The following is a 22,711-nucleotide window of genomic DNA, read 5'->3' on the forward strand; positions in this document are numbered from 1 at the left end:
GTCTGGCTCAGTTCATTACATAAACCAACTACCCTCTATCAAAGGAATCAGGAGAGACAATAGTGCAAATAGGGTCTTATCTGTGAGATGATGATAATAGATACAGGGATTTCCTCACCTGGTAGGGTTGTGTGAGACACAAACACTGTAAAAATGTGAGACCTATCTGCTGCAGACCCAGGCATAGACAGCTAACAATAGAAGATGAGTGTGAGAATGCCTGCACTGCCGTGTAAAGAATGAGATGAAACGTGTCTCAGAATGTGATTTATTCAACGTGTTTCGCAGTTAAACTCCTTCATCAGGACTATCACAATGAATTGTGCCCTGATGAAGGATTTTAACTTTGAAACGCATTCAATAAATCACATTCTGGGACACTTTTGATCTCATTCTTTACACAGCAGTGCAGGTGGTTTCACCCTCATCTTCCATTGTCAAAGGCCATGCAGAGAAAAAGAAGGGGGCTGGCTTAGAAAAGGAACCGAGCTCCCGGCCTATGAAGAAATGACAGTGTAAGCTTCCAAGACCAATCAAGGTATCCTTAAAGATTTTACAATTAAGGCCGCTTTACACGCTGCGATATCGGTACCGATATCGCTAGCGTGGGTACCCGCCCCCATCTGTTGTGCGACACGGGCAAATCGCTGCCCGTGCCGCACAATATCGCCCAGACCCGTCACACTACTTATCTGCCCGGCAACGTCGCTGTGACCGGCGAACCGCCTCCTTTCTAAGGGGGCGGTTCGTTCAGCGTCACAGCGACGTCACAGCTGCGTCACTGAACCGCCACCCAATAGAAGCGGAGGGGCGGAGATGAGCAGGACGTAACATTCCGCCCACCTCCTTCCTTCCGCATAGCGTCCGGGAGGCAGGTAAGGAGAGCTGCCTCGTTCCTGCGGTGTCACACGGAGCGATGTGTGCTGCCGCAGGAACGAGGAACAACTTTGTTACTGCTGCAGTATCGATTTTTGAGAATGGACCCCCATGTCACCGATGAGCGATTTTGCATGTTTTTGCAACGATGCAAAATCGCTCATAGGTGTCACACGCATCGGCATCGCTAATGCGGCCGGATGTGCATCACAAAATCCGTGACCCCAATGAGTTCGCATGTCGCGATGTCGTAGCGTGTAAAGCCCCCTTTAGAGTACACTAGTAACTTAATTTACATTTGGAAAGCAATGCAAACATTTGTGTGGTTGGAAAACTCCTTCAATATTTGTCAGAAATTATGTTGGTATTGTGTACTATGACCAATTACATTACATTGTGGAATATTTTTTGTAAATTAATTTTATATTTGTGATATTATATTAGAGTTCAATAAAAATCTTGTCAATGACAATTATATTAAAATAAGAAGAGTATATTGGATTTAGGTCAATGAGCCACTTTACCTTGTAGTAGGGTTCTGGATCCACCAAAGAATGGCATGTTTGAAATGGGCTTTCCGGATTGACCAGAACAGAACAGTGTGCTTGTGCGAAAATTTCTGTGTAAGAAGAATATATAAGTTACATTTGAGCACTCGCTAAATGCTAAAACTTGTATAGGGTTAAACTACGGCACTGCTGCACAATCACTGAGCCGACATAGCAGGACGGTGAACTCACAGGGAAGCAAGACTGACTCCGGTGTTGCTCAACAACAGCATGTAGGCAGAAAATCCAAAAGTCCAAGAGAAAGTAATGAAGTGGTGGCACTCACCAATGATGATCAGTCTTTATTTCTTTACATATTAAGAACAAGTGGATGGGTTGTGTGATGCAGGTAGGACCAGGGCCGTTTCACGAGAAGCTGCGCATCTACAGGTCCTGCCATCATTTGTACTTGTGCCGCACCCACCCTCCCGCTTGTTCTTACTATGTGAAGAAATAAAGACTAATCATCATTGGTGAGTGCCACCGCATCATTACTTTCTTTTAGACTTCTACAAATAAACTTTGCACTACACAATGGAGCTGTTGGTTGAGCGGCAAGAAGAACACATTGGTTCTGTCATGATTCTTTGTGTAGAGCATCTCACAGACTTGGAGAAGCTCTGCGGCGCTTATAGATTTGTCAGTGTGTCTATTCCTTTGTGCAGAGCATCTTGCCTTTGGAGTTGCTCTGCGGCGCCGTCCTTGATATGAACTAGCAGCTTTGTTTCTATACTGGAGTCCAGGTTAGTTCTGGGAGGCGCTGGTTACTCAGCTGTTCCATCTCCTGGGTAATTGCTCAGGCCTCTTTACTGAGCATGCTCCCCCAGATCTCTGCCAGTTGTATTCTCTGGCTCTGCTGCGTTGCTGTTGCTTGTATGCTGATCTTGGTATTCTGACCCCTGACTCTCTGCCCGCTCCCTATTTCTGTCTTTTTTCCTGTCTTTGACCCTAGACCATTATGTGACCACGTCCCTGATTGCCTCTTTATCTATTACGTCTCTCCTGGTATTTTGACCTTCGGCTTGTGACCTGACTACGCCTCTGTTTACCCCTTATGATTATAAGTGACCTCCTGTTACCAGACCCTGGCTTTTCTGACTACCCTTCCATCCATGCGACCCCGTAAGGTAGTAACTAATGTTACAGGTTCATTGCAATCACTTTCTTTACTGATCACATCACTGTTGCGTTTGACTGTCCTAAATACACATTTCCAGGCCTACAAACCTTCTTAAAAGAGTTAAGGAAATTTTTTAAACTGGTTGCCTATCTTTAAGATGAGCCAATTGTATAAATCATTTTATAATATCAAATAGGTAGAGGGCTGACCCATGCACCTCCGCCAATCAGTGTCTATACTGGCTTGTACTTGCATTCGCCATACTTCTCCAATGAATATCCTAGCTTGAATCCACTGAACTCCACCATTATAAAATTGATGGCATCTGCTAAAGTCATCAATCTAAAAAGTTTAGATCTCCACGTCAGATCCTTGTAAAATTAAATTTCCCTCTTGTAAAATTTGAGAAATACACAGTTTACCAATACATCCCTTGTGTTTTCCATGATATTTGTCTCTAAACTGTATGTCTTGTTGGCTATTAGTAGATAAGAACGTTCTAAGGGATATCAGATATATTGGGATTCAGTTCCATATGGCACTTACCATTAGATATACTCATTGAGCAAGGGTTAACATCTATATTCTGGGCAGGTTTACAGTTTGCTGCTGCTCTCCAGGAGTCTACAAATACAGTCACTGTTCCCTCAACAATCCCAGAACTGGAAAGGAAGTCATCCTTAGTTTCACCGTTAAAGTTGCCACATAGTCCTGTATAAAAAAAAAATGGCGATATAGTTTTAATTATACTGCAAAACAAATCATTAATCTTTTGCTGCATATCCTCATTCTATACTAGTTTAAAGTGAGGCAATACTTAAAGGGAATTTGTCACCAGGTTTTTGCCACCTCATCCGAGAGCAGAATAATGTAGGAAAAGAGACCCTGAATCCAACGATATATCACTTATATTACTAGGAGCAACAGATGTGACACAATTAGAGATCTTAGCTGTAGCATGTAGCAGAGCTGATGTACATTGTATATAGAGAGTGAACTGCTAATCAGAGGAGGAGGTGTGGCTGGACAAGGGCTCACGAGTAGTGTTGAGCGAGTAGTTAACTATTCGTACTCGCTATGCTGTTAGCGAGTACTGTCCGCTACTCACATATGCATTATGAGTAGTAGGCGCAATGTAAGTCAAAGGGAAATTCTCACTAAGTAGCAAGTAACCCAAAAGCTGAAGGTCTGAAGGGTTTGCCTGTATTAGGCCTAGTTTTATTCCATAAGGTGCTATATCCCAAGAGACCCCTGATGATGCCATCCAGTGTAATGTGGCAATCGGAGTCACTTTGGACAGTATCTAGCCTCAGTTCTAATAGGGTATGGCTTTTTAAGTGCTCACAAAAGCATATTCCAGCACACTTTTGTGTCCATCTAAAAATATAGGTAGGACACCACCGAAACTGAAGGCCGAACAGAGCCCAAAATGACTCTGTCTTTTGATGTATGCTGAATGGATCTGTAGGGTCACTGAGTTCTATTTTTCAAAAAATTAGGCAGAAACCTCTTATTGAAGAGCACTGTATAAATGAGAATCCTGCCTTAAGGCCCCGTGACACGCAGCGACGTATCTAACGATATATTGCTGGGGTCACGGATTCCGTGACGCACGTCTGGCATCGTTAGTGACGTCGTTGCGTGTGACAGCAAGGACCGACCGTTAACGATGGAAAATACTCACCTTATCGTCCATCATTGACACGTCGTTCCTTTTCAAAATATCATTGATTGTAGAGGAAGCAGGTTGTTCATTGTTCCCGAGGCAGCACACATCGCTACGTGTGAACGACGAACTACAGCTTACCTGCGGCCGCCGGCAATGCGGAAGGAAGCAGGTGGGTGGGATGTTCGGCCCGCTCACCTCCGCCCCTCCGCTTCTATTGGGTGGTCGCTTGGTGACGCCGCTGTGACGCCGAACGAACCACCCCCTTAGAAAGGAGGCGGTTCGCCGGACACAGCGACGTCGCTAGTCAGGTAAGTACATGTGACGGCCCCTAATGATTTTGTGCGCTACGGGCGATTTACCCGTGACGCACAAACGACGGGGGCGGGTGCTTTCACCAGCAATATTGCTAGCGATATTGCTGCAAGTAACACCCCCTTTAGTCATCTTTTCCTTTAGGAAAACCTCACAATGATAACCTCAAATATAGGATATCCCCATTCTGTAACCACTAGAGATCATGTATCATATCTTAAGGGGGCTTTACACGCTACGATATCGTTAATGTTTTGTCGTCGGGGTCACATTGTTAGTGACACACATCCGACGTCATTAACGACATCGCAGCATGTGACACTTGCCAGCGACCTTAAGCGACCTCAAAAATGGTGAAAATCATTTGTGGCGCCCCTGACCTGGTCAGGCACCACAGAGTATTGCACCCATGCGGGAGCAATGCTTCCAGGTAATTTCCAAAGGCCAGGATGAGGTGCACACACAAACATATAGTGACCAGGCCTCCCACATTACCAGAGGGGACCCTTGGGTAGCCACAAGGGGTTAACTTTCAATTCCCAGCTGGGGGTGTGTTCAGGGGCTGGTTGCTAGGAAGCAGGGCAGAGAGAGAGAGGAAGAGGAGAGTCTGGAGGAAGAAGTTGAAGTGTGAGGAAGCAGGGCAGAGGAGCTCTAGAGTGTGAGACAGGTCCTGAGGAGTGCAGTAGCTGAAAGCGGGGGAGAAAGGAGTACCGTGGGTCGGCCTGAAAATCATCCAGAGAGAAGGGTGGCTGAGTACGGAGATCCCGGTATCCGAGCACACAAGGGGAACTAGGTCCCCAGTACAGGCAGCAGATCATCCAGAGCTGCTTAACCTACAGGTGGGGGGGGTACTTCATGCCCTCACCACGACTACACAGAGCTTGAGCCAAGCAGCAATCACCAGGCCCATAAGGGGACAGGGCCAGAAGCCATCCCACCAAGGCCACGCTGCCGGCAGACGAGCCAGAGAGAGGGGAGCAGGGTGGTAACAGCTTCCCTGGAGGGGTCCTACCACGCTTCAAGCAAAGGATCCTCCTAAAACAGAAAGAGTGCAAGGAAGGCGAGTGGACAGCTACCCTCAGAACGGCCTCCTGGAATTCCTGGTTCAACCTGGTTATCACAGTGTCGCCCGGGCATCTCACCGTGACCTCCAAACAGTGAGTAAACACGTTGAAAGACTCCTTGGACTGTGTTTGAGTCATTCTGCGACCTGTGGTCCCACACACATACACCGGGGCCTGGGGCTTGCCTCACTCTCAGGGGGCTAATATACTGACTGCACCCACCATCAGCCCCAGGCATCCCTTAATCTGCAGTGGCGGTCCCCGCTGACCGCAATACTGAGAGTGGCGTCACGACAATCCTAAAAGAAGGTTCCCTACCTGTGACCAGACTGTTCCATCCACGTGGAGTCCCTGAAGGTACTGCACCGACACATACTAGCGGGGCTTCACAACTTCTGGCGTCACGAACAGGATAAGGACTAGACCTGTTCAGACAGGTGACCGTGTGCCTCAGAGGTCCGACCGCAAAAATTGAACCGCCGCCATATTGCCATCTTCAAAAGCGCGCGCTGCAGCCCGCGCGAGGGAGAAGAGCACTGCCCACGAAGAGGTGTGGCCGCCCCAGAACCCCCACAATTCAGAGAGCGTACTGACCCAGGAAGTGGAAAGGGAGCGCGCAGATTTTTGAAGAAAAATGGACGCTGCAGGAGGTAATGCCCCTGGTCAGGGCGACGCAGCCCAAGCGATGCCAGCCCCCGTCGCGCTGGACGCAGCAGCGCCTGGTGCCGGTGCCGCGGTCGCAGCCGCGCCGGCCGAAATCTCCCCCATAATGCCAGTTTCCTTGCTGTATGTCCCAGGAGCGCAATGGCTGCCCCAATACGCCGGTAAAATAGACACGCTGACCGGGTTTAAGAAGAAGATCAACACCCTGCTAGACATGCACGCGATGACTGGTAAGCAGAGGGCCGCTGTGGTGCTGGGACAATTGACTGAAGCAGCAGAATTGGAAGCTGAGTCCTGGACCAATGATGACCGGAGCTCTGTTGAGACCATCTTTGCCAAACTAGCAGCTGCTTTTGAACACCGCACCGAGGGAGAGCTGAGGACGGACTTCTATAACTGCCGGCAGAAGCCCCAAGATAGCATAAGAGCCTATGCCCTCAGGCTGCAGGCTGCACTGCGGGCTCTCAAGCTGGTGGACCCTGTCAGTGATCAGGAAGGAAACCGGATGATGAAGGAACAATTCTTGCGGGGCCTGCGCTCTCCTGAGGATGGGAAGCAGATGAAGCTGTGGTCCCTGGAACACCCTGACGTGGACTTTGCCATTCTGAAAGACAGGGCAGTGAAAGCACTCCAACCTCCTGTGGACACAGACCCCGTCGCACCAGCATGGCCTGCCAGTTCCACGGCTGCAGGAGCGGAATCCTCCTCGCAGGCCCTGGTAACTGCAAAAGGACTCAACACGCCAGCAGAGACCATAAATACACTATCCTCCCAGGTGCAACAGCTCACTAAGGACGTCGCACAAATCCTGAAAGCAATACAGTTGCCCTCAGAGACCAAAGTCCCTCATCGGATCCTGCTAGCTGACAACCCAGAGGACGTCCCTTGGATGCGGAGGAGAAGAGGTCCCCCAACCCGAGGCAGGAGCAGTGATCGCTATGACTCATCTGGACAACCCATCTGTCGTCGTTGCCAGGAGGCAGGACACTATGCAAGGGCCTGTCCTTTAAACGAGCCAAACCTGGGGCCGGGGGCCAGTCCTCAGGATTAAGAAGATCAGGCCCAAGTCGCTGCTGTGATCAGTACGTGGGTGGACGTCCTGTCCTGTCCATCGTCCTGGACGGGATCCCTACCCCGGCGTTATTGGACACCGGCTCTCAGGTCACCACGATCCCGTATGTCCTTTATCGGAGGTTTTGGTCGGACGACGATCTCCGACCACCGGACCCCTCCCTCACCATCTATGCTGCCAACGGACAACCTATAGACCAGATCGGGGTCAAAGAGGTAACCATAAAGGTGGGAAGGCAGGAAATGAAGGGACAAGGACTGATTGTTGTGGACACTGATATTAGAGAAAGGAACCCGCAAATGATTTTAGGCACTAATGTCATAGAAAATTGCCTAGGGGAAGTGTTGTTGTTGCTTCACCAGATTGTTGAAGGTGCTGAGGGCGGGTCGAAAAGAGCCTTGCAAAAGGAGATCCGAATCATTCTGAGGAAGCAACAGGTAAAACAGACTGGCGGTGAGATTGGTAGTGTACGGGTGATGGATGCTAACCCCATTGTGATACCCCCACGGAGTGAAATGATGATGTGGTGTAGAGCAGCGGTAGGTCTCAGAGGACAAGACTACCAGGCTGTACTAGAGCCCACTCATTCAGACCACTGGCCCACGATTCTGACAGCCAGGGGGGTAGTTGATGTACACAAGGGACGAGTGCCTGTACGAGTGTTGAACTGTGGGGAGGAGGAAGCCAGACTACCAAGGTACGCTACCATAGCCAAACTGTTTACATGCTCAGATGACGCCATAACACCTGTAGGTCCCCTGACACAAGCTGACTCAACAGAGGATGAGACCTCCCAAAAGCAGTTAGAGGACTGGTGCCAGAAACTACACGTGGGGACTGACTCTACACCCGACTACCAGAAACATGGGGTTTACAGGGTCGTGCAGGAATACGAGCAGGTCTTTAGTAAGAACCCACTAGACTTTGGTAGGATCAAAGGGGTGCAACATCACATACCCACAGGCAGTCATCCTCCCATTAAGGAAAGACATAGGCCTATTCCACCAGCCCATTACCAGCGCACAAAGGACATGCTGAAGGACATGAAGGAGGCAGGCGTCATAAGGGACAGTTGTAGCCCCTGGGCGGCTCCCCTGGTCCTGGTAAGAAAGAAGGATGGCACGATGAGGATGTGTGTGGATTACAGACGGATAAATCAGATAACACACAAGGATGCCTACCCTTTGCCAAGGATAGAGGAATCCCTCGCTGCCTTGAAAGCCTCTAACTACTTTTCTACCCTAGATCTTACTAGTGGCTACTGGCAAGTATCTGTAGCAGAAGAAGATCGGGAGAAGACGGCCTTCACCACCCCAATGGGCCTCTGTGAGTTCAACAGCATGCCATTTGGACTCTGCAATGCCCCCGGGACCTTCCAGAGGCTTATGGAATGCTGCCTAGGGCACCTCAACTTTGAAACCGTCCTGCTCTACCTGGATGATGTCATCGTGTACTCCAAGACCTACGAGGACCACCTGAAACACCTGGCTGAAGTCTTTGAAGCACTATCCCGATATGGAATGAAGCTGAAACCATCCAAGTGCCATTTACTGAAGCCAAAGGTCCAGTACCTAGGTCACGTGGTCAGTGCAGAAGGAGTAGCACCGGACCCAGAGAAGGTCACAGTCATCCAGGAATGGCCCACACCTACTACCGTCCGGGAGGTACGTCAGTTCCTTGGCTTGGTAGGCTACTACAGAAGGTTCATCAAGGGCTACACGAAAATGGCAGCGCCTTTGCAAGAGCTCCTGGTAGGCCACCCAAAGAAGAGAGGAAAGATCTCCGGCCCGCCATTTCACTGGGGAGAAGCAGAAGAACACTCCTTCAGACAAATGAAAGGGGCCTTGACGGGTGAAGAGATCCTAGCCTACCCTGACTACGGTCTGCCATTCGTACTGTACACAGATGCCAGTAATGTGGGACTGGGAGCAGTGCTTTCACAGGTGCAGGGAGGCAAAGAGCGTGTGATTGCTTACGCCAGCAGGAAGCTCAGGCCTACTGAAAGAAACCCGGAGAATTATAGCTCATTCAAGCTAGAGTTCCTGGCCATGGTATGGGCTATCACAGAGCGGTTCAAGCACTACCTGGCAGCCACCAAATTCACTGTCTTCACGGACAACAACCCCCTGACCCACTTGGATACTGCTAAATTGGGTGCCATGGAGCAGCGTTGGGTAGCCCGACTGGCGAATTATGACTTTACTGTCAAGTATCGAGCTGGCCGCAAGAACGGCAACGCAGATGCTCTGTCCAGGATGCCTCACCTAGCAGACGAGGGTGAAGATGTAGATGATCTTGAAGAGATTGAGCTGCCAGCGTTCCATCGCCATGGAGCAAAACAGTGTCGGCAGTCGCGTGCCAACCGCCAAGAGGTGACCCTGAACCCACTACCTCACTACAACTGGAAGGAGACCCAGGAAAATGATCCAGCGGTAGGCTTGGTAAAGAAACTGATCAGCCAGCCGGGCGCCAGCCTTGACAAAGGAGCCCCACCTGAGGCACAGTACCTATGGAAGGAGAGGGGTCGATTATTCATCTATCAAGACAAACTTTACAGGAGCATCATTGACCCGAGGACGCATGAGAAGGTGTGGCAAGTGATTGTACCACAGAAGGATACGAGGATGGTGCTAGAAGCCTATCACAACGGTGCAGGCCACTTTGGTTGGAAGAAACTGGAGGCCCTACTTAAAGTAAGATTCTACTGGGTGGGCATGAGATCTGCCCTAGAGAAGTGGTGTCGAAACTGCGGGCCCTGCAATCTTAGAAGAAAAGACCAGCACAGCCAGAGAGCACCACTCCAGCCAATCCAAACTAAACGGCCCCTGGAGATCGTGGCCCTGGACCATGTAAAGTTGGCACCCAGCAGACAAGGCTACAACTACGCTCTCACTATGGTTGACCACTACTCCAGATTCCTGGTGGTAGTACCAGTCAAGGACTTGACAGGTCAAACTGCAGCCAAAGCTTTCCAGACACACTTCTGTCGACCACATGGCTATCCAGATCAAGTGCTCACTGACCAAGGACCAGCCTTTGAAGCTGAAGTGTTTAAGGAGTTTTGTAACCTATACGGCTGCCAGAAGATCCGTACTACGCCTTACCATCCTCAGACCAATGGCATGTGTGAGAAGATGAACCATATCATTCTCGACCTTCTGAAGACTCTCCCACTAGAAGAACGAAGTCAGTGGCCGGAAAAACTGCCCGATCTAGTGGACATGTATAACAACATCCCTGTGAGTTCCACGAACTGCACACCGGCATACCTGATGAGGGCCAGACCAGGGAGATTGCCAGTAGATCTGGAAATGGGAGTTGAGACCCCTGAAGACCATCTACAAGGTGCTGATTGGGATTCCAACCGCCAAGCCCAATACAAGAAAGTACAAGAGTGTGTGGAGCGAAGCCTGACTCAGCAGCGTGAGAAACAAGAAAAGGCCTACAATCGAAAAGCACCTGCTGTTCCTTTGATGCCAGGAGATATAGTTCTCAAAAGAAAGAGAAGACGTCATAAACTTGACAATCACTGGGAAGAAGAACCCTATACTGTGTTACCATCGACGCTTAGCAATGAAAAGACATGCCTTATCAGCAAAGATGGAGGAAAAACAACAGCTGTCGTTTCTAGAGATCGCCTAAAGAAATGTCCTGAACAACTAAGAACCCCTGAAGAAATTCCCAACCCTTTGCTAGTTCAAGAACCAAAAGAAAAGATGATCCATACTGTACTTGGAGATTTTCCAGCAAGTTGGCCTCAATACAATGGAGCAGTAGTTATTCCGGTTATTACATTCCCTCAATCTGGAGAAGTAAGAGACCCAGAAGAACCTGTTCAGAACCTGGAAGAGCCAAATGTAGCTGAAGCAGAAGACCATGCACTGGCATCAATACCTAGCACACCTATTATTCACATTGAGACACATACATCGGGTGGGAGGACACAACCTCAGACAGATGACAGCATAGTACTGCGTAGATCAACCCGCAGCAACTTTGGTCAGCTCCCATTACGCTATAGAGAAAGTACAGTTTAGTTCAAAGTGACTGTATGAAATGTAATGATTAACCTGTTTACAGTTAGGTAACGTTTAAGCGAAATGTGCCCACAAGGACTATTGTGAGACCTCCTTAAAATGTTAGACCACTGGTTATGAACTGGCTTTAACCACAAACTTTGCATTGTAAAAAGTTACCTCCTTGGTATCAACCCCAGAGTCTGCCTGTTGAGGGGCATGGCTCTGCACCAACAAGGGGGCACGCCTGTTTATGGGGCCTGCCCTCCAACACTCGGAAGCGGGTACGCCTGTTTATGGGGCCTACCTTACACCACTCTCCTCAGGAGAGGAAGATTGGAGGAAAGGTCTGGGGAATGTGATGGCCCAGCCCTGGTCACCAAAAGGACCGGCGACCTACCTCCTGGAGGTTTTTGGGTGGGGTTCGGACATGTGGGTGGTTGGTGGTGGAATGGTACCTGGTATGTTTAAATGTAAATAATTGCCCCTGTGTGGGAAAAGTTTGTAATTACCTTTTTTCTTTCTCTTGTCTTTGCAGCCCGAGGACGTGCTGATGATAACTAAGGGGGAATGTGGCGCCCCTGACCTGGTCAGGCACCACAGAGTATTGCACCCATGCGGGAGCAATGCTTCCAGGTAATTTCCAAAGGCCAGGATGAGGTGCACACACAAACATATAGTGACCAGGCCTCCCACATTACCAGAGGGGACCCTTGGGTAGCCACAAGGGGTTAACTTTCAATTCCCAGCTGGGGGTGTGTTCAGGGGCTGGTTGCTAGGAAGCAGGGCAGAGAGAGAGAGGAAGAGGAGAGTCTGGAGGAAGAAGTTGAAGTGTGAGGAAGCAGGGCAGAGGAGCTCTAGAGTGTGAGACAGGTCCTGAGGAGTGCAGTAGCTGAAAGCGGGGGAGAAAGGAGTACCGTGGGTCGGCCTGAAAATCATCCAGAGAGAAGGGTGGCTGAGTACGGAGATCCCGGTATCCGAGCACACAAGGGGAACTAGGTCCCCAGTACAGGCAGCAGATCATCCAGAGCTGCTTAACCTACAGGTGGGGGGGGTACTTCATGCCCTCACCACGACTACACAGAGCTTGAGCCAAGCAGCAATCACCAGGCCCATAAGGGGACAGGGCCAGAAGCCATCCCACCAAGGCCACGCTGCCGGCAGACGAGCCAGAGAGAGGGGAGCAGGGTGGTAACAGCTTCCCTGGAGGGGTCCTACCACGCTTCAAGCAAAGGATCCTCCTAAAACAGAAAGAGTGCAAGGAAGGCGAGTGGACAGCTACCCTCAGAACGGCCTCCTGGAATTCCTGGTTCAACCTGGTTATCACAGTGTCGCCCGGGCATCTCACCGTGACCTCCAAACAGTGAGTAAACACGTTGAAAGACTCCTTGGACTGTGTTTGAGTCATTCTGCGACCTGTGGTCCCACACACATACACCGGGGCCTGGGGCTTGCCTCACTCTCAGGGGGCTAATATACTGACTGCACCCACCATCAGCCCCAGGCATCCCTTAATCTGCAGTGGCGGTCCCCGCTGACCGCAATACTGAGAGTGGCGTCACGACAATCCTAAAAGAAGGTTCCCTACCTGTGACCAGACTGTTCCATCCACGTGGAGTCCCTGAAGGTACTGCACCGACACATACTAGCGGGGCTTCACACATTCACCATGGAGAGGTCGTCCCAAACTCAAAAATCGGTAAGGGTTGTTTATCCAGGTGGTTCATCGCTCATGCGGCAGCACACATCGCTATGTGTGACACCGCAGAAGCGAGGAACGTCTCCTTACCTGCCGCCGGCCACAATGCGGAAGGAAGGAGGTGGGCGGGATGTTACGTCCTGCTCATCTCCGCCCCTCCGCTTTGATTGGCCGGCCGCTTAGTGACGTTGCGGTGACGTCGCTGTGATACTGAACGTCCCTCCCCCTTGAAGGAGGGATTGTTCGGCAGTCACAGCGACGCCGCCGACCAGGTAAGTGCGTGTGACGCTGCCGTAGCGATAATGTTCGCTACGGCAGCGATCACAAACAATCGCATGCGTGACGGGGGCGGGTACTTACACACTCGCTATCGCTACAAATTGCTAGCGATATCGCTATCGTGTAAAGCCCCCTTTAGGGTCCATCAAAACAAATCGGACAGCAAGGAAACCATAAAAATGTCCAATGTTAACTCACAAAATTAGACACTTGAACCATTTCATTATCAGTTGTTTCATCTCAAGTCTTCCAAAAATTCTCACCTCTAGTGTTTCCAAAGTAATCTGTGTTCAGCTTAATGTAAGCAGTGAAGACGGGAACTCTCTGCACCATGATCTCAAGACCAAACGTTGTGAAGAGCAGGATGTTTGTGGAGGAGGGTCGTATCACTATAACTTCATCTGTAAGAAGAACCGACATTGTCAGAAATAATTCAGTGAGAAGTTGACTGAAGTTGATATAATAGCAGTTGGCAAAGTGTTCCTGTATTTTCAATGGGGAGAGAGGAAATAACTGATCCCAGACAACTTTGGCTTTTCCTTTCCCCTGAAAGATTTGGTTCCTGCAGGTTTCCACTCACCTGTAACATATGGCAGCTGTTTTATCTGTCCATCCACTGTAATTTGATCCTGCTTTGACAGTATTATTATGCTCTGCAGTATAGAAATTTAGGAGAAAATAATGGTCAGTATCTGTATAAATACTACAAGAAACTTGCATTAATTCATTAAAAAAATTACCAGCACCTCCTAACAGTATAATTTAATCTGCATAGGTGGATGATTCATGATCTGCAGACAACAGCAAATATATTCTTTTTACTATGGTTACTAAGTGTCACGGGTGTGTCAACATTGACAGACAGTAGAAGGTCACAGCGTTTGGCTACACAAACTGCTCCCTGACATTCGGTTCTTCCTGCTGTGGTGTAATGGTATCATATGTATCTTCTCTGCTTGGGGTTAATCCCTTTCCTTTTAGGACCCTGCGGATATCCTCACCCTTCAGCTGCTATTCATCATCACTTCCCCTTGTGTCCTTAAATACCCACATTTCCCATTGGTGTTTGCTGGTGATAGAGTTATTCCTACACAATCCTTGGATGCAAGCAGCAGTCAGCCTGTATCCCGCTGAAGTTACTTGGTTATTTATTGCAGTACCTCTCCCAGAGTCATCCTGGAGATATGTTTTTCCAATTCTTTCCCTGTGTGTGCTCCCTGTGTGTTCCTTAAAACTTAGTGGGGTTGACCAAGCACTCATCCCTTCTGTTCCCTACCTAGGACCCAGCACAGGTTCTATCAGGGTCAGGTATCTGCTCAGCACATACGTGCAGATCCTATCTAGGGTGGTGAGGGAAGCCAGATGCTAGCGGAAGGTTTGGTCAGGGGTCACCATCTCCCCCTTCCCTAAGTGCAGGGTTTCCTCCTCCCTTCCCTGTCGCCGTACGTGAGCTACTTCCCCATACCTAGCATGACAGTAAGGGCCAATTTGAACTTTTCCAGCCCCCCAGGAAATAGATCACAATGCTGATCCTACAGTTTGGTATGAGATCAGTTTTGTGTTCTGTGGCTCACGCTCAACCAGGATCAGGATTTTATCCAAGCTGGTTAAAGAAACATTGTTTGTCCATTTTTTCCATCAAAAGTGTCCAGCTGAAATAAAATAGAGCTGACTACGTGCAAGAGATTTGTCTAAAAGCTCTACAACAGATTCTGTAAGCCATTTTACTAATATTTGGCAGATCTATCAATGTCAATCCTTGTACTTCTTTTAATTGTATATGCATTATATTATGGTTGCTCATATTCTACAGCACTGTACAAACATCAACCTCACTGTCCCCATTGGGACTCACAATCTATATTTCCTATCCGTATGTCTCTGGAATGTTGGAGGAAATCTGTCACATGGAGATTTTTTAAGGCATTGCCAACTCTCATGGCGGCGTCAGGATCTGTGGAAACTACACATTCTGGCACTCTGCCTGATAACGTCTCCGATATCTGTTATCAGGGCAGGGAGACACTGGCGTCTACCCACAGACTTAAGCAGGCTAGCAAGAGTTAATCTCTGCTGGGCTGCTTGTTAGTCTCTTTGATCACATGCTATGGCGAAGCCAGTCACAATTGCTCCCCTCCTATATATGCTGGCTGGACTATTTCATTAATGCCAGCAATAGCTGACATAGGTGTTATATATACAGTATATATATATATATATATATATATATATATATATATATATATACATATATACCGTATATATATTTATATATATATATATATAAATATATATATATATATATATATATAAAACATGCTTTTTGATGAGATTTTGTGATCCGGACTTACTGGTGCTTGTTGAGCATTATTGCTGTGAGCGGTTGTGGTGTTAACCCTTGTTGTCTTTTTGTTGCTGCCTTCTTGCTCTTACTTTTCTCCTTAGTCTCTTATTATTTATTTCTGTGAATTTGCAGTGTATCTGAGTTTGGGTTTAACCCTGTTTGTCTTAATCTGTGTTTACATTACACTCTTGCCCCTTCCTTCCCTGGGGGTAATAGATTAGATCTGGTCAGAAGAAAGGTAAGGCACAGGACTCTGGCATATCCACCTTCAGGAGTAATCTGGAGGTCAGGGATAGCCTACGGTCCCCTAGTTTGAGGGACATTATAGGTGCCCCCTTTTCCTCGCTATCCTGCAGTCACATAATTACAAAAACGGAGAACATGGAGGAAACCCATGCAAACAAATGAAGAACATACAACCTCCTTGCAGACTTTGTCCTTGGTGTGATTTGCACCAAGGACCATGCAACAGTGCTAACCACTGAACCACCGTACTACCCAGGAGCTTTAATTTTAATTTTTATTACAAGCAGAAAAAACTCACACTTGAAGATGTGTAGATAACATTGGTGAAACAAGTCTCTGAAGAGCTCACTCCGCACTTCTCAAATGTTCCCATCACACTTCCTCCATCGGGAAAGTTAGGGCTCTGTGTACCATTATCAAAAAGAGACAAAAATTAGCAATAAGGACAAAGAAAACAAAGATGGAAATTATCAAGGTGCCTACAAACATTTGACTATGATTGAGTGTTTTCATTTTGAGGCTTTTACTTTTAGAAGACATTTAAACACTAATAGATAAAAAATATTTATTTTTCTAGAGGATTCTGTATTTGCCGTGGACTGAATAATAAAAAAAAACTAACAAAGTCAATAAATTTGTCAAACTAATTGCATGAAATAATTAATATCAGTCAGATTGTATACACTTTATTGGTGGATCTATGGCCTCTTTGTAGAAAAGTGTCAAAAAAAAAATTGGGTCTAAGGGGGGAACGTTTGTCATTGTGGAGAGTGACATGCTGGTGTAAGGAGACTTATAAGCCTTGCAACGCTCCTCTGGGAAATTAAATATTCAAATAACCTCTTCAAAAAGGCCCAGTCAGAGGTCTCTCACCCAACCAGATTAGATCTCCTGCTTTGCACAAAGGAGGGGCATTATCACCAAACACGTGTCTGGTTTAACTTCTTTTCCTAAAAGGGGCTTTACACGCAGCGACATCGCTAGTGATGTCGCTGGTGAAAGCACCCGCCCCGTCGGTTGTGCGTCATGGGCGAATTGCTGCCCGTGGCGCACAACATCGTTAGGACCCGTCACACGTACTTACCTGCCTAGCGACATCACTGTGGCCGCTGAACCGCCTCCTTTCTAAGGGGGTGGTTCGTGCGGCGTCACAGCGATGTCACACGGCAGGCGGCCAATAGAAGCGGAGGGGCGGAGAACAGCCGCATTAACGACACGCCCACCTCATTGCCGGAGGACGCAGGTAAGCTGTTGTTCGTCGTTCCCGGGGTGTCACACGTAGCGATGTGCGCTGCCTCAGGAACGACTAACAACCTGTGTCCACAACGACCAACGAGATTTTGAAAATGAACGACGTGTCAACGATCAACGATAAGGTGAGTAATTTTGATCGTTAACAGACGCTCGGAGCTGTTACACGCAACGACGTCGCTAACGAGGCCGGGTGTGCGTCACGAATTCCGTGACCTCAACGACATCTCGTTAGCGATGTTGTTGTGTGTAAAGCCCCCTTAAGGCGGGCTTTACACGTTGCGACATCGGCAACGATATATTGTCGGCGTCACGTTGTTACTGACGCACATCCGGCGCCGTTACCAACATCGCAGCATGTAAACTCTAGAAGCGACGATCACCGATCGCAAAAACGTCAAAAATCATTGATCGGTGACACGTCACTCCATTCCATAATATCGTTGCTGCTGCCACAGGTACGATGTTGTTCGTCGTTCCTGCAGCACCACACATCACTATGTGTGACAAGGCAGGAACGACAAACATCTCCTTACCTGCGTCCACCGGCAATGAGGAAGGAAGGAGGTGGGCGGAATGTTACGTCCCGCTCATCTCCGCCCCTCCGCTTCTATTGGCCGACCACTTAGTGACATCGCCGAATGCACCTCCCCCTTGAAGGAGGGATTGTTCGGCAGTCACAGCAACTTCGCCGACCAAGTATGTGCGTGTGACGCTGCCATAGCGATAATGTTCGCTACGGCAGCAATCACCACATATCGCATGTGCGACAGGGGCGGATGCTATTGTGCTGGACATCGCTAGCAATTGCTAGTGATCTCGTAGTGGGGCCCTAAAGGGTGCTTTACACGCTGCGATATCGCTAGCAATCTCGTTAGCGATGTGACACGCCGTTTTTATAGCGCCGGTCACATGTGCGATCTCGGCAGATTGCATCTGCAATCTGGCGTGTCACATCGCAAACGAGATCGCTAGTGATGTCACAGCGTGTAAAGCAGCCTTTAGTTCAGAAGAGGCTATGCTCATAATATATGACGATCCCTGGGTATTCAGCTGAAGGGACAACCAAAAATTAGTTGTATAGGTTGGGGAAACTGACTAGTGTTCAATTTCTCACAATGGCACCTCCACAGGGAAAATGAAAAGTTACATGGTGCCAATTTAAATTAATCTGCTGTCCCTTGCCGAGAGAGATCATTTTTATAGAAATTCTGTAATTGATGGAGATCCACATCAAGAGGATTCCCCTCTATTTACTTGAAATGTTTTAATAAAGTTTTTTTGCTTGAAGGACAAAAACATCAGACAAACAAATCTTATAATGTATGGAATACGTCATAATTAAGTTATAGATATATCTTAAAGTGTAATAGTTCACTAGATTAGGAATGTTCTGGTATTTTATAGTTTGTTTAACTTTTTACTATATGGTAATATTTTAGTGATTTGTTTTAGTGTTTTTTCTAAAATTATATTTTTATTGAGAAAAATATGATTCTTTACAGTAAAGTGTACCTCTTAATACCAATAGTAGTGATGAAAAATAGTTATAAATGTAATGTTAAAATGTACAAATCTGAAAGGTGCAGGATAGTAATAATACAAAACCCCTGTCCTCCCCCAGTCCTCACCTCTACTACCAGATATTTATATTTCAGTAACTGGTCACAAAAGTGACATATAATGATGAGCGGGCACTACCATGCTCGGATCCTCAGTACTCGTAACTAGTGATGAGCGAGCACTACCATGCTCAGGTACTCAGTACTCGTAACTAGTGATGAGCGAGCACTACCATGCTCAGGTACTCAGTACTCGTAACTAGTGATGAGCGGGCACTACCATGCTCAGGTACTCAGTACTCGTAACTAGTGATGAGTGAGCACTACCATGCTCGGGTGCTCAGTACTCGTAACTAGTGATGAGTGAGCACTACCATGCTCAGGTGCTCAGTACTCGTAACTAGTGATGAGCGGGCACTACCATGCTCGGATCCTCAGTACTCGTAACTAGTGATGAGCGGGCACTACCATGCTCAGATCCTCAGTACTCGTAACTAGTGATGAGCGGGCACTACCATGCTCGGATCCTCAGTACTCGTAACTAGTGATGAGCGAGCACTACCATGCTCAGGTACTCAGTACTCGTAACTAGTGATGAGCGAGTACTACCATGCTCAGGTACTCAGTACTCGTAACTAGTGATGAGTGAGCACTACCATGCTCGGGTGCTCAGTACTCGTAACTAGTGATGAGTGAGCACTACCATGCTCAGGTGCTCAGTACTCGTAACTAGTGATGAGTGAGCACTACCATGCTCAGGTGCTCAGTACTCGTAACTAGTGATGAGCAGGCACTACCATGCTCGGGTGCTCAGTACTCGTAACTAGTGATGAGTGGGCACTACCATGCTCGGGTGCTCAGTACTCGTAACTAGTGATGAGCGGGCACTACCATGCTCAGGTGCTCAGTACTTGTAACTAGTGATGATCGAGCACTACCATGCTCGGATCCTCAGTACTCGTAACTAGTGATGAGCGGGCACTACCATGCTCAGGTTCTCAGTACTCGTAACTAGTGATGAGTGGGCACTACCATGCTCAGGTGCTCAGTACTTGTAACTAGTGATGAGCGAGCACTACCATGCTCGGATCCTCAGTACTCGTAACTAGTGATGAGCGGGCACTACCATGCTCAGGTACTCAGTACTCGTAACTAGTGATGAGTGAGCACTACCATGCTCGGGTGCTCTGTACTCGTAACTAGTGATGAGTGAGCACTACCATGCTCAGGTGCTCAGTACTCGTAACTAGTGATGAGTGGGCACTACCATGCTCGGGTGCTCTGTACTCGTAACTAGTGATGAGTGAGCACTACCATGCTCAGGTGCTCAGTACTCGTAACTAGTGATGAGTGAGCACTACCATGCTCAGGTGCTCAGTACTCGTAACTAGTGATGAGCAGGCACTACCATGCTCGGGTGCTCAGTACTCGTAACTAGTGATGAGTGGGCACTACCATGCTCGGGTGCTCAGTACTCGTAACTAGTGATGAGCGGGCACTACCATGCTCAGGTGCTCAGTACTTGTAACTAGTGATGAGCGAGCACTACCATGCTCGGATCCTCAGTACTCGTAACTAGTGATGAGCGGGCACTACCATGCTCAGGTACTCAGTACTCGTAACTAGTGATGAGGGAGCACTACCATGCTCGGATGCTCGGTACTCGTAACTAGTGATGAGTGAGCACTACCATGCTCAGGTGATCAGTACTCGTAACTAGTGATGAGCGGGCACTACCATGCTCAGGTGCTCTGTACTCGTAACTAGTGATGAGTGAGCACTACCATGCTCAGGTGCTCAGTACTTGTAACTAGTAATGAGTGAGCACTACCATGCTCAGGTACTCAGTTCTCGTAACTAGTGATGAGTGGGCACTACCATGCTGGGTGCTCAGTTCTCGTAACTAGTGATGAGCGGGCACTACCATGCTCGGGCGCTCTTTACTCGTAACTAGTGATGAGTGAGCACTACCATGCTCGGGTGCTCAGTACTCGTAACTAGTGATGAGTGGGCACTACCATGCTGGGTGCTCAGTTCTCGTAACTAGTGATGAGTGGGCACTACCATGCTGGGTGCTCAGTTCTCGTAACTAGTGATGAGCGAGCACTACCATGCTCGGGTGCTCAGTTCTCGTAACTAGTGATGAGTGAGCACTACCATGCTCGGGTGCTCAGTACTTGTAACTAGTGATGAGTGGGCACTACCATGCTCAGGTGCTCAGTACTCGTAACTAGTGATGAGTGGGCACTACCATGCTCGGGTGCTCAGTACTTGTAACTAGTGATGAGTGAGCACTACCATGCTGGGTGCTCAGTTCTCGTAACTAGTGATGAGTGAGCACTACCATGCTCGGGTGCTCAGTTCTCGTAACTAGTGATGAGTGGGCACTACCATGCTCAGGTGCTCAGTACTCGTAACTAGTGATGAGTGGGCACTACCATGCTCGGGTGCTCAGTACTCGTAACTAGTGATGAGTGGGCACTACCATGCTCGGGTGCTCAGTACTTGTAACTAGTGATGAGTGAGCACTACCATGCTCAGGTGCTCAGTAATTGTCACTAGTGATGAGTGAACACTACCATGCTTGGGTGCTTGGTACTCGTAACTAGTGATGAGCGAGCACTATCATGCTCGGGTGCTCTGTGGTCGTAACTATTGATGAGCGGGCACTACCGTGCTCGGGTGCTCAGTACTCGTAACTAGTGATGAGTGGGCACTACCATGCTCAGGTGCTCTGTACTCGTAACTAGTGATGAGCGGGCACTACCATGCTCGGGTGCTCTGTACTCGTAACTAGTGATGAGTGAGCACTACCATGCTTGGGTGCTCAGTACTCGTAACTAGTGATGAGTGGGCACTACCATGCTGGGTGCTCAGTTCTCGTAACTAGTGATGAGTGGGCACTACCATGCTGGGTGCTCAGTTCTCGTAACTAGTGATGAGCGAGCACTACCATGCTCGGGTGCTCAGTTCTCGTAACTAGTGATGAGTGAGCACTACCATGCTCAGGAGCTCAGTACTTGTAACTAGTGATGAGTGGGCACTACCATGCTCAGGTGCTCAGTACTCGTAACTAGTGATGAGTGGGCACTACCATGCTCGGGTGCTCAGTACTTGTAACTAGTGATGAGTGAGCACTACCATGCTGGGTGCTCAGTTCTCGTAACTAGTGATGAGTGAGCACTACCATGCTCGGGTGCTCAGTTCTCGTAACTAGTGATGAGTGGGCACTACCATGCTCAGGTGCTCAGTACTCGTAACTAGTGATGAGTGGGCACTACCATGCTCGGGTGCTCAGTACTCGTAACTAGTGATGAGTGGGCACTACCATGCTCGGGTGCTCAGTACTTGTAACTAGTGATGAGTGAGCACTACCATGCTCAGGTGCTCAGTAATTGTCACTAGTGATGAGTGAACACTACCATGCTTGGGTGCTTGGTACTCGTAACTAGTGATGAGCGAGCACTATCATGCTCGGGTGCTCTGTGGTCGTAACTAGTGATGAGCGGGCACTACCGTGCTCGGGTGCTCAGTACTCGTAACTAGTGATGAGTGGGCACTACCATGCTCAGGTGCTCTGTACTCGTAACTAGTGATGAGCGGGCACTACCATGCTCGGGTGCTCTGTACTCGTAACTAGTGATGAGTGGGCACTACCATGCTCGGGTGCTCTGTACTCGTAACTAGTGATGAGCAGGCACTACCATGCTCGGGTGCTCAGTACTCGTAACTAGTGATGAGTGAGCACTACCATGCTCGGGTGCTCAGTACTTGTAACTAGTGATGAGCGGGCACTACCATGATCTGGTGCTCAGTACTCGTAACTAGTGATGGGCAGGCACTACCATGCTCGGGTGCTCGGTACTCGTAATTAGTGATGAGTGGGCACTACCATGCTCGGGTGCTCTGTACTCGTAACTAGTGATGAGTGGGCACTACCATGCTCAGGTGCTCAGTACTCGTAACTAGTGATGAGTGAGCACTACCATG

At 48.5% G+C, this 22,711-nt stretch overlaps 1 protein-coding gene across 1 annotated transcript in view; it reads right to left on the minus strand.

The window, feature by feature from the left end:
- MUC6 (mucin 6, oligomeric mucus/gel-forming) overlaps window positions 1–22,711 on the minus strand; it is a 155,588-nt gene that overhangs the window by 98,946 nt on the left and 33,931 nt on the right. The window contains exons 12-16 of the mRNA XM_075325390.1: window positions 16,207–16,311; window positions 13,899–13,971; window positions 13,582–13,719; window positions 3,091–3,255; window positions 1,401–1,495 (exon numbers count right to left, since the gene is read on the minus strand). Coding sequence (XP_075181505.1) covers window positions 1,401–1,495; window positions 3,091–3,255; window positions 13,582–13,719; window positions 13,899–13,971; window positions 16,207–16,311 — 576 coding nt within the window. The remainder of the gene's footprint in view (window positions 1–1,400; window positions 1,496–3,090; window positions 3,256–13,581; window positions 13,720–13,898; window positions 13,972–16,206; window positions 16,312–22,711) is intronic.

The sequence above is a fragment of the Anomaloglossus baeobatrachus genome, chromosome 10, assembly GCF_048569485.1.
Source record: "Anomaloglossus baeobatrachus isolate aAnoBae1 chromosome 10, aAnoBae1.hap1, whole genome shotgun sequence".
Classification (NCBI taxonomy): Eukaryota; Metazoa; Chordata; class Amphibia; order Anura; family Aromobatidae; genus Anomaloglossus; species Anomaloglossus baeobatrachus.